At 42.1% G+C, this 12,731-nt stretch overlaps 1 protein-coding gene across 3 annotated transcripts in view; it reads right to left on the reverse strand.

Annotated features, from left to right (window-relative positions):
- The window catches only part of stard13a (StAR related lipid transfer domain containing 13a), a 51,336-nt gene that overhangs the window by 16,241 nt on the left and 22,364 nt on the right, over positions 1 to 12,731 (reverse strand). Inside the window, exon 1 of one of the 3 annotated variants that reach the window (XM_026181700.1) lies at positions 8,225 to 8,796. The exons of 1 other annotated variant lie outside the window; for it this stretch is intronic. In XM_026181700.1, coding sequence (XP_026037485.1) covers positions 8,225 to 8,348 — 124 coding nt within the window. In that variant the 5' untranslated portion in view covers positions 8,349 to 8,796. Of the gene's footprint in view, positions 1 to 2,138; positions 2,964 to 8,224; positions 8,797 to 12,731 lie in introns of those variants that run through there. One more of the 3 variants, XM_026181699.1, reaches the window with a different exon arrangement.

The raw sequence follows: 12,731 nt of genomic DNA on the forward strand, positions 1-12,731 counted from the left end.
GGCACAGGGCAATACTGAGTGTTACCAGATTAGATTAATAGGATGAGTGAAGAAAAGTGAAGGTCAAGCTGTATGTTTGGTTATGTCATTTTTTCTCCAACAGAGGGTGCTAAAGCATTTTGTTAGAGAAATCAAAAGAAAACCATTATGGTGTTGGCTCTTGCGTCACATATTAGCCCCTTTGTCATTTAGTGATTAGGCTGTTAATTTAAACAGGAAGGATAACATCAGAGCAGAAATGCAGGAGTTGCACTGATTTTATGAATAAAAAATCATGTTAGCATTACATACATGTGCCTCACAATTACCATATTTCAAGCCTTAAACTAAAGAGATGGACTCAATCAACAGTCGGGAGCAATCAGTCAAATAGTTAAGTGGCTGTCGATGAAATCAGATTCAGATTCACAGATTTAGGTAATAATGTCATGTGAACGCTGTGTAGCGTTTGAATCAATTCAATGAAATTCAGTTTTAATTATATAGTGCCAAATCACAACACCAGGAGCTTTTTATTGTAAAGTATAATACAGAGAAAACCCAGTGATCAAAGGACCACTTTTGAACAAGCACTTAGCAAAAGTGGGAAGGAAAAGCCTACTTTTAACAGGAAGAAACCACCAGCAGAACCAGGCTCAGAGGGGGGCAATCTGCTGCAAGACAGTGATTAGATCCACTATGAAAGCCTTTAACACATCTGTATGTCACCCATACACATTTATAAATCAGGGCAGCAGTTTGCACATTTGTTTTATGCATGAAAAGCCAATGGTTTGAGAACAGGAGGAGACACAAACCCCTTTGAGGTTGTGTCAGGAAGGGCATCCAATATAAAAGTAAGTAATCAAATATAGGGGGTTACCTGCTGTGGTAACAACTTGTGAGCAAGGAAGAAGCTCAAAGTAGCTTTATTGTACCTGGAGACATGAATTAAGCACTACTGCTGTTAAAAAGCCTCTGATTTCGGTGACCGACTGTTTAGGTCACTGAGTTGTGTTGTTTTAAAGGCTGCCTCACACTCGACCAGCTGCTGAGGAGTGGAATGCAACAGAAGTGGGTGAAGGAGACAGTGTGTTTGTGTGAGGGCTGAGAAGAGCGAAGTGCATGTAAGAGTGCAAAAATAGGAGTGAGTGAAAGTTAAAAAGTCATACCATCACCCAGCACAGGCATAAACTTGCTTCCCCGTCTACATTCCTGTTCATCTCTCTCCTCCAGCATATCACTGTTTCTTTTAGTTACTTCATATATCATCTGGATTCTTTGAGACCCATTCATCATGAAGCAGGGATAACACGTAGCACAAGACTTAACACGCTTCTGCTCCTAATTATGTGGCATGGCATTTTGAGGGAGAAAAAAAATTGACCACTAACTGCCTGATGTGTTTCAAGAGCACCAACAATGCAGCCTTACAGAGAAAGAGCATGCTGTCGTTTTCAATGAACACAGGCGGCCTTTGCGGTGACAGTGTTGTTCTGTTAAATTTACTCCTTGGGAAGCTTGAGTCACGTGACAGGAAGTGCAGGAAGTAACCAGTCGGGTAGGGGGAAGAGACAAAAACAAGAACACTACAGCCCTCAAGCATTTGTTATGGCTTCTTTCAGATTTATGAAAGACATCTTTGGAGTGGAAGTGGCTCCACATGTCTGACTAGATGATGTTTCTTGGAATTTAGAAGTGGAAGAACCACTTCAGGTGGTTACCCTTTCATAGATTTCCCACTGAAGCATAATTAAGGCATCAGGTGGGAACCACTGTGGAATAGGCCCAATTCCAAACAGGGGAGACGCAATCTAACATTAAAGCCCTGCAATCAGAATCTTCCTTCCCCTGTTTAACAGCTGGAACACTTATCAAAGCACTTTGTTTAAATGTGCACCCAGCACTTTCCTCTCTCTTTCAATGGACAGAACAAGTGATGAGTGACATTTACACTTGGTAGGCTTCAAAGATCTAATGAGAGGTTTTTCAGTTTACTTATCAACCTATTGTCACCCCCTTTTTTAAGAAAGACACACATGTGAGAAAAACAAAAAACAAAAAAAGTTGAAAACTGCATTGACATACTTTCTTATGTTTTACTGAGGCATGAGATTGAATTTAAATCAAAGGCATTAAAACATCTTCTCCATAGCTACCTTGTGCCAGCCTCCGCAGAAGCTGCTTGCGAGCAATGATGCGCGAGAGGCGCAGGGCAGAGCGCCGTTGAGGGGTGTCGCCCAGCCTCAGGTAGTAGTCCTGCCCATCGGGTGTCATGGCCTCCAGGCAGGTACTCTCACCGCTGCTCTCACAGTCACTCTCACTGTCATTACTGGCGCCCTTGGAACTGTGATCCCCGCAGTCTGTACTGTCACCGATTTCCATGTTCCTACTGTTTGTGACATCAGCACAGTCTGCACTGTCCTCTGTGCACATGCTGTCAGCGCTCTCATCCCTCGTATTGTCCACACTGTCAGCAGCGGTTAAACTCCTCGTGTCCTCATTCGCATGTTTAGCAGTTTCTGTTACGTTTGCTGTCTCTTCATTCCTTGCAGAATCTGCTCTGTCTGCATCTTCACAGTGCACTAAGCCAGCCCCGTGGACTGTACTCACTGCAGCTTCCATGTCATCCATAAGGGCCATAGTGATGTCTCCAGTCTCCATAACATAACGTTTAATCTACACTCCAAGTCTCAGGGTGGTGGATTGTAGAGTGAGCACTCCTTGTAAATTCCTGCCTTTAACATGTCCTTACTGGAAGCCAAATCAGCTCTTCTCCCTCCTGGCTCCTCCTTCCGAATCACCACAGTCTAACAAACACGCAGGTTTCATCACACCACCTGACTCAGATGGTAAACACAGGCTGACTGCTCAGCTGAGTTTGAGATGGGAGGAAGACCGACTTTCACAAGGTCCTTCCTTTGGTCACATGACCAGCAACCAATGCCCTGAGCGCTCAGGGAACGCTGCACCGCTTCCTGAGGATCTGCCAAAGAATCAATTTTGGTACGCGCCCCAGGCATTAGTGGGGATATCTGTGAGGGGACACGTAATCAGGACAGGGAAGGGGATAGGCCTGGAAAAATATACAATGCCAGCAGCCATATCCCAGTGCGAAACGGGAAGGAACAAACAGAACAATAGAGCATGTGGATTTGTGAGACGGTGCAGAGGAATGTAAGTAGGAGTAAGATGTTTGCTGCTTATGCTGAGTAGGACTGCAATGCCATTGAAGAATAAACCCACACCATCACATTTAGACCACATGACAGATATACATCACCCACTTTCCCTGCTAACACTCCTTTCACATACCAATACATCTAAATAAATCTACCATGTAGCAGATATAGTAAGCTGAAGTCTTTAATATGTGACTGAAAGTTGCCACAGAGTAACGAAACTAGGGGATAAATGTGTGGAAAGAAGTGAGTGGAAGTAGAGAAGCCATAGTTTGACCCAGATTTGCAGAATAATGGTTTACCAAGACCCGAGGACCCAAGCTGTCACCTGAATTTATTTTAGGGAGGTAATAATCGGCAGGTGAGGTAAGAGAGGGTGTGAAAAAAGCGCCATAGCAAAGTCACTTACAGGTCAGCAGTTACAGGACAGTTTTTCTTTAGCCTGCAGGCCATATACTGTGAGAAAGCTGGAAGCTACGAGTCCGAAATCCCAGAAATGCCAAATTACTCCCAGTCAAACAAGTGAAACTGTGAAACATAAAATCTGTGGTTGGGTTTGATTACACCGCCCTCTTGAGGAAATCAAAATCATGATCTGCACAATTTCTCTGCAAAAGTGGAAGTTTGGACTATCTCTATTTTCACTCGAGATAAACCGACAAAGAAAAATAAATTTGAAACACTAAGCAGGGCACTGAGTAAACGTCCCATGTGATCTTTGGCACAGACGGTTGGCATAATAATGTAATGGAGAGCTAAGTAATGGAGATGTGTGCAACCAAAGCGGCAAAGGGCAGGGCTGTAGTAAGCAGTGAGTAATATAATATTCATCGCTTTCAGTTACAGCAGGCCACGACAAGACCGAAGCTACATCGACTAGAGATGAGCCTGAAAACTCAGCTACAGCTAAAGTTTAATTAAATACGCAGCTGGAGGACACAAGAAGACCTAAAAGGACAGTACGAGGAAATGTGAAGAACCTGCTTGTTGTGAGACCTGAAATTATTGTTGAAATTATGTCAGCATGACAGCTGATTTATGCATTATTTAAAACCTGTTCTTCTCATTTACAATATAAAGCATTATTGATATAAGACATCCTACTATGTCTAACCTCTGAAAATGTTGTTTCGGTCTGTTAGTTTCATTGATTTTGAGCAAGCTGTGTTTATGGCATTACTTCCATTTCTTTGTTAAGTCATCTGATGTGTCATTATCCCATTTACAGTCATGAATGGGCAAATCCTGGAGGATGTATTTAGGTCTTAAAGCAAATGAGATATTGATCAAAAAGTAGTAGCAGCACTTATTGCAGTTAACATTATGAAGCCTTTAAGTGCAAAATATCTTTGTGACAAAATAAATGAGATCACCAGATGCTCATAAATCATTTATGTGTGTGAGCATTAAGAAAGAAAAAGAGTTAATATTAGGAAAAAAAGCTGGAGTTCTTATTTTTGACCTTTGATAAGGTTTTAAAGTCATTTTTAAGGACAGTACTAAAGTAAACACTCTGACCTTCACAGCCAGGCAGACTTCACAATTCTGAACATCAAAGCTTGGTCACCTTTAACCTAAAGACCAAAAACTAAGGAGCTTCATGCCCAAATATTCAAGGCTCTATTAGCTCTTTGAGATGATCTAAAAAGCAGTCAGGACCATTACAGAGAAATGGACTTTAAACAGCAGGAAGCCCTGAGCCATCCAGCGGCAGATAAAATGCAGCTGGGTTTTACTTAAAGCTGGCTGAGTATTTTCAGCGCAGAAGTCAAAGGTCATCCTGAGTATGAGGCAAAGTGAGCGCCACGTCCAGTTTACAGAGCAGTGAAAATAAATCCTAGTAGGAAAGAGATGATTCAAGATCATTTCACACAGGGCCGTGCAGAAGTTTTGAGCTACTCCTGATTTTATTGTATTTTCCAAGGAAAATGGCAAATGGGTGCAAACGTGTGCAAATGGACATACCGTATATACGTTTTTTTAATGAAATTTGGAAATACAAACACAGCAGCGTGAACGCCTACCATCTCATATACTCACAGCAGTGAGCGTCATCATTTAGTTCACTTAATTGTTGCCAAGTTGCCAAATTTGCTGCATGATTAAGCAACAGTATTCTCAAAAAATACTTTCTAGAGAAATACAGTATTGTGCAAGTGTCTCATCCCACTGCGTATTTCTTTCTATTTTCCTGGGAAAATAAGAAATAGGCACAGTGATTTATGCTCAATCATAAATGCAAATACAGTATATAAGGCAAAAACAGAGTCTGTACAGCTCTGATGAGCGATTTGGCACGACCGCCTTTGTTCTTCAACATAGCCTGAACTCTGTTAGATAAGCTTTCTTGTAATATCTTTAAGTAGATTCTTTTTTTAAAAGATCCCACACTGCTTCAGTTGGGATCATTTTCATGATGAAAGTGAAGCTGTTGCTGATCAGATACATTTTAGATGGTATTGCATGATGAATCGAACTCTGATGGTGGTTTTCTGTATTTGTAATTCCATCAGTTTTGACCATATCTCCAAAACACCAAATCACAACAGAGCCTCAACTGTACTTTACATATCACTGTAGATACTCCTCCTGACATCCAGAAACAGTTCAAACTTATGGAAATCTAGATTCCATATGACCTGTTGCCACCGATTTTCAGTCCAGTTCTTGTGTAATTTGGCATACCTCACCCTTTATTCTGTTTCCCTCCTTTAAAATGGCTTCTTGACAACCACCCCTCCAATGAGATCATATCTGATGAGGCTTGAACAGTAGATGGCTCAACTGACAGGTCAGACTCATCTCTGAGGTCATGTGTCAGGATTTTTTTTCAGATACTGGTCATCTCCTGTAATCTTTAGGATTACAGCAAATGAACCAAAAAGATCTTCCCAAAGATGTTTGGGATCATTTAGAATCACACTGGTTGAAACTTTAACTACTATCAAACTATGTTATGTTTGGTATTTTTCATAAATTAACTAAAGAAATGGGAACAAATTATGTATTTTTCCAACAGGCAGCGAGTATGACAGTGAATCAGTTCTTTGCTAAATTGTTATCTATGGACACAAACACAAGTAATGTGCCTTTTTTCTGTTTAATAGTCAGGTACAAGGATTGGACTGAAAATTAGTGAAAAAGCAACCAATGTCCAAAGAAAACCTATGAAAGACCTTCAGAAAATCTGGAGAACTATCACTCGACCACTTTAAAATGACAACAACGTTTGGCTCCTGAAAACAAAATATGACAAAATGCATGGTGGTTCAAGACTTTTGCACGTTCCTGTGTGTTTGTGTAAATTCTTTCTTCTGCATCGGTGTTTTCTAACAAACCGACACGCACACGAACACATAAACTCCCACACCAAAGAAACTCAGGCTCGCAAAAGCCACATTCAAAGGGAGACCCACACTTACTACTAACTCAAAAATCTGTGGAATTACAACTAAATCCAGGTGCTATGCTGTACTCTCAATTCTCTCTCTCACACACAAAGATACACACACTCTCTGCTTTTTTGCATCTGCCTCTTGACTTTTGCTTAATATGCACAATCTTTGAATTACATCTGGTAATCAGTGCAGGGTTTCTTTTTTTTAAAAAGATGCTCACATTATTTGCCATGACTACATGTCAGTGAATTTAATCCTGTGCTGTTTATCACCATCAAAATAAAATCAGCCTCGTCTGGAAAATTACTTACAGTATTTCTCCCCCCCCCCCCCCCCCCCCCAACCAAACAAAAATACAAAACAGGTTTAAATTCATAACATTTGACTAGCATGGATTCTCCAGATATTCCACTGTCCTGACTAATTCATAGGGTGGAAAATGCACTTCTGAATGCCAGCATAACTGTAAGGCCAGATGTGCACATTTTTAAGGATTCCCCATCCCCATATCAGATCCAGACAGATGTGAACTGTGTGCCTTTGAGCTGATGCGTTCAGCAGTAGGATGAAGGAGGGGTGCTGGATGAGGGGCTGTGGGTTTGGGGCTCTGAAAGGAGGATGGAAGGGCTAGAAATAAGGAAAAAGAGGATTACACAGCCAGCAGGTGTTCTCTGATGCTTCCTTAGGCAGATACTCTCTTTCTAATTGTGCACAAAGATTCACTAAAGCAACAAACACTGTAGTAGCTGTCCTTCATGCAATGCTGAAAACAATCTTTAGCAGGGCTCCAGCATCATTTTGCTGGCCGTGCATGCAATCTATCACTGCTAAGCACTGTAATACACCATGAATAGGCACACTGACTTTGACCGACATCCTGGTCTGTGGTGGTTTGTGTTGTCGTGAATGTGGGAATGTTCATCGTTTAATTTGCTTAAGAGGCGCACATCTCGGTAATTACATTAAACTGAGGGGACAGCTGTAGCTCTCTGACGCACAGTTTAGAGAGGGGGAGAGAGAGATGGTAAACTCTGCGCATCCAGGCCAAATACAGAGCAAACCCAGCGACCCTTCCAAAAAAAAAAAAAGGGGGGGGGGGGGGGAACCTGCTGCATTGTGAGAATATTTCACTCCTTCTCCGGACGACATAATCCGAAATAATAAACAGCGAGAATAAAATAAGTGAAAGTAAACCAGAGTCCGGATTAGAACAACAGATAGTGAATGATTGGCATCTGGACCCCCCTTCTTTGGACTCCTGTCCACAGCACATGCCTGGGTGCTGTTTTGAGGACTAAATTTGACAATGACCTTCCCAAAATACCAGGGTGCGCGCTGCTGTGACGCTACAGGCAAACAGCTCTATATGCAGCACATAGGCTGAAGATAAACTTCTGTCTTCTAATAATATTATAAGGTCTAAAGGAATAAATACGATGGTGCGTAAAATCATACAACCAAAGAGTGAGGGAAAAATAAGGCAAATGTTCAACCACTTAGAAAGAAAACAGAAAAAAATCTGAATTTTCAGACCAGGATTTTATGAAAAAAAGTAAGTGGTGGTTTAATGTAGCCTAGCACGTCATTATTCTTACTGTGGTTACAGTTAGGCTGTTTCATCTGTGAGGACAAGCTGCATCCCGCATATTTGTATTTGGCTCTGACCTGCTAACCGTCTCTCCCGGACATTTCTCCACAGCAGATCCCAAGCCTTGGACGTTGAGTCCCGCAGCTGCTCGCTGATCGACCGCCGCAGCTGTAGCTTGGCAGACTTTCGCTGGGTTGTCATTGCTGTGCAGCCGGACTCATATTCCCCCGACTATTAAAAAAACGAAACCACTGCTCTTGTCAACCACACGCTCATTCCTCAGCTCCTTTATTCCGCTATGCGAACAGCCCGGGATGAGGCAGTGCGCCCCGGCTTCTGCGTCTGGCTGCCGCAATAGTCGTCACTGCTACACCTGGTATACAGCTCCTCTAGCGCTGCGTCACCTTCCTGTACCAGTGGAGGCGGATGAGGTCCTACCGGCAGGATCCTGACCCCCTCTAAAAAATGATGTACTGATTTAACAAATTCTGCATTTCTGCCCTACTCGTCCACGTCTGTAGGGCGGAGATGCAGAAATGTTAAAACATAACTTCTGCATGTGAGGCGTGAACTCTGACAAGGCGAGCCAGATGTGAGAGGCGGCCCCCCGCCACAAGGGTTGGACTCGCTCTCTCTCAAACACACGCAAACACACACACAAGAACCAAACCTAGTCTACGCGTTCTCCACGCCACAAACCCACCCACTCACCCAAACAAGGATCTCTTTCAATCCCAGTAGGCTACTGGTAACACAGCCAGGACAGACGAGCCTAAAATAAAAACACCGGCATGCTGTGCTGAATCTAAGAGTTTAAAATGATTTAACTGAACGCGCAGGATGTGATTTGGAGCTGTGTGTCGACCAATCCTGTCTATGTTTTGGGAATCTTAAATTGCATGAATAATTATTGAAATTGCTTGATCAATTCAGCAAGAATCTCAAACTCAGTGGAAAGACATCTGCAAATATCAGCAAGCAGCAACCACAGATTATCTCCAGGTAAAGAGCAGATTTTCCTTCGTGTTAACCATTAACTTGTGAGTGGAGGTTAACGAGGTAGAGAATATGCATAATTAAAGTCTGTTTGTGTTTAGAATTGTGGTATTGTAAAAATTGAAAAATAAAATATGTCTTTCTGTTGCTGGCTACAGCGTGCCCCTTGATATTTTGGGACTGAATCTGCGCTTTGGTCACAGGTCTGACCTCAGAGAGCAGCTGAGAGGGCTTTGGTACTCAGGAACTTAATTTTTTGTCCTCCGTTTCTGTTTCTTTTAAATTCTGTCAGAAATTATGACAACTAGCTAAGACAATCTTTAAAACTCGTGGTGATGTTTCCAACACGTTTGCAATTACCAATAGAAAGCATCAGCAAATTCTCAAATTTAAAATGCTGAATCATGATGTGGCTGCTTTAAAAATGTCTGTCTGTGATCTTAACACCATACAAGCTGCCAGTTTTGTACAGGACAAAGAAAAATTGCAATAAAGCTCTCACAGATGTGTTTTGTGCTTCAGGGAGTTTCTAACTTTACCTGTAACAGCACTAACTGGTGATTGAGTAACTGACTTTTTCTTGACTAACTGAGATAAAGTCGCGTACTGCTGCTGCCAGCAGCCTAAAGTGAAAGTGCTCGAGCATGTGAGCTGCCTCTCTTTCAGAGCCACATTCACCCCTCTGACAGGTTAAGAGGTGGGAATTTCAGAGATTCCCATGTCATTCCAGGAATGCCAGACCGAGCGATCAGACCGACCAGGACGCTCCTCGGTTGCCGTCTGCCTGATACCATCGGATGTCCTGTTTGTGGTGTTAAATTGCAGGTCAGCAGGGATCCAGTGAGCAGAGACCTGATTCAATAGTTCATCTTGTCGAAACACGCTAGACACCCTGAGCGGTCAGCAGAATCCTGAGGTTATCTGGCTGCCAAATGCTGCTTTACTGGCACGGCTCACCATCTTAGTCGAAGCACTGAGCAAATATTTGGCGACATAATTCCACCCAGAATGTGACTTGTGCAGCTGAAATTGCTCCACATCAAAGACGGTGAAGGTGATGGAGGCTGGAGGCTGGTCTAACTTTCCCTGCTTTGCCCTGCATGACACAGAGTAAGTTGACAGTTTAGCTGCAGAGTGTCCCATTGATTCATATTCTTTCACTTCTGAGACTGGAGTATGAACCTGTAGTCGAACAGCTGGAAGGATAAAAGAGGGGAACGTGTGCATGGGAGGAAAAAAAGAAGAGGGGCAGAACTACTTAAAGATGAGAGAATGCAAAGATAACATTAAATCATTTGCTTTATAATTCCTGTTTTCATTACTTTAATCAAACAAGCAAGTAATATTTTTGCAAAAAGAGGCTAAGACAAATGCCGATCTGTCTTTTACATTTACACATACTCAAAACAGAAACAGAAAAATGAAAGAGGAGAAGGGGGGAGGATGCCAGGCAGCCCCCATAGAAATGTAGGTGTGTACTAATGATGCTGAGAATGCTGGGAGGCTATGCGGAGGCAGTGCACCTGTGTGTCATCCAAGGAATTGTGAATTAAATAAAATATATGATGATAATGATGACAGCATGCAAAAAGAATAAGGCTGTGCAGAAGTTAAGCATGTATGTGCTTTTAAAACAAGTAACACATGTCTTAAGGGGAGCCATGAAAAGCACAAACAAGGTTCTTATTTCCAGCTGCAGGCATCTGGAGTAAAGCAAAGCCAGATTCCGCAGCACTCTTTGGTTCACAAAAACATAAACATTAACTCTTTCCATTCACATTAAAAAAAAAATCTAGTGTATATGTTGCAGCAAAGCACAGCTGACAAACTAAAGAGAAGCTGGGTTACGTGGAAAAGCAGAAAGCGTGTGCCGTGGGTCACTTTACAGAGTGCTGCAGGTAAAACCAAACCTTTGCTGTCATTAGAGCTCACTGGTTGAATATGTAAATAGATGACACTAAACGAGGGAATATATTTTGGAAAAGAAAAATTTAATGAGTCTTACACTTTGTTGCTATTGAAGGCATTCACAGTGTGCAGCGTGTCCTTAAAAATTATGAATAAACTGGACAAGAGAATACAAAAGATGTGGTGGGCTAAAATAATCTCCAGCAGACGAACAGTGTCTGAAAATGTCCATAAGAAACAGTAAATAATCCACCAAAGAGCTGCCACGGGACCTGAGAGATGTATCTGGATGTTCACTGAGGTCATTCTTAAGGAAGGGAAACAGGGAGTAAAAGGTGACGTATGCAAAGTTACAGAAGAACTGGACTAAAAATCAGTGGCAACAGGTCTTCATGAAGTGATGAATCCAAATTTGAACCTTTTATCTAAAATAACTGAGATTATATATGTATAATACTATCACGATCTGGAGGAATGTACAACAGTGAGTATCTACACGCATGTGTAAAACACGGTGGAGGCTCTGTCATGGCTTGGGGAACTAATAAATTAAATTTAAAACCTTTACCTTCTAGTTTTAGAGTGGCCCACTGTGTTTGAACACTTATGTACATCTATTAATGCATAGCTGAAACTGGGTAACTAATGAATTATTATTTTTACAAAACAATTAATAAAGAAGAATACTAATAATAATAATTAACCAAGAAACATGAAATAATTACATACTGTGTTTACAAAAAACCCACATAATAACGCACTTATGAGGTTCTTCTGTGTTGTTTGTATATATCAGTACAATGAGAGTGAAAAACTGGTCTCTGACTGCACTTCTCTGAAAACTGCATCCCGGGAGTTGGATCCACAGTCCGTCAGTTTTGGGTTTCATCCCTGTGATGTCGAAGGCTGTGATATGTGGATGCTAAGCTGGTCCGTGAGGTCAACCTCTGCTTTGGGCAGAGAGAACGAGCACCACAGGATCACCGTCTCTCACAGCAGCAGGCAATCAAAACACCAAACCCAACACATTCCAGCTCTCAAACAGCCAATCAAAGCAGCACAACTGATATTTTCTGGGCAGACCCTGTATCTGAATTTCTGAACAAATACACAGCAGAGCATGGGCGTCTCCACCAGGGGAGCAATCAGATCTTGCAGTGGCTACAAAAAAAAGAATGTACAGGGATGGTTTGGGAAAGGCTGCTGTCTTCCAGGGGCAGAGGAGGAGGAGGAAGAACAGGAAGAGAAATCAAGTTTCTCCTGCTTTTTTCCTATCAGGTCATTTAAGGTTGCAAAGATCGTGCAGCCAGTGCCCGTGCATGTACTGATCACAAAGACCATTACACGCACTGTCTTTTTTTCCATCCATATGCTTATGTACATAGTCATCTTCTAAGGCCTGCACATTCTTTCCCAGAAAAATGTAACCCTGTCGAAGGCTTCGCTCATTCACCGCAATAAAATTACTGTAAAAAGTCAATAGCTGCACACAGAGACTGGGTTAGCGAGTTCAGTCTAATCAATGATTTAACAGATCACGTGACCAAAGACCGTGACAAAACCATCTCACCAAACTACTCTCTCAACGTTTCTTTAAATGCTCCATGTCCTCTCAGCTAACATGTACCCTCTATCCATTTCTCCTCCTCTTGCACTAGCTCATTTTTCTTTTCCTCATCC

Source organism: Astatotilapia calliptera, chromosome 10 (assembly GCF_900246225.1).
Source record: "Astatotilapia calliptera chromosome 10, fAstCal1.2, whole genome shotgun sequence".
Classification (NCBI taxonomy): domain Eukaryota; kingdom Metazoa; phylum Chordata; class Actinopteri; order Cichliformes; family Cichlidae; genus Astatotilapia; species Astatotilapia calliptera.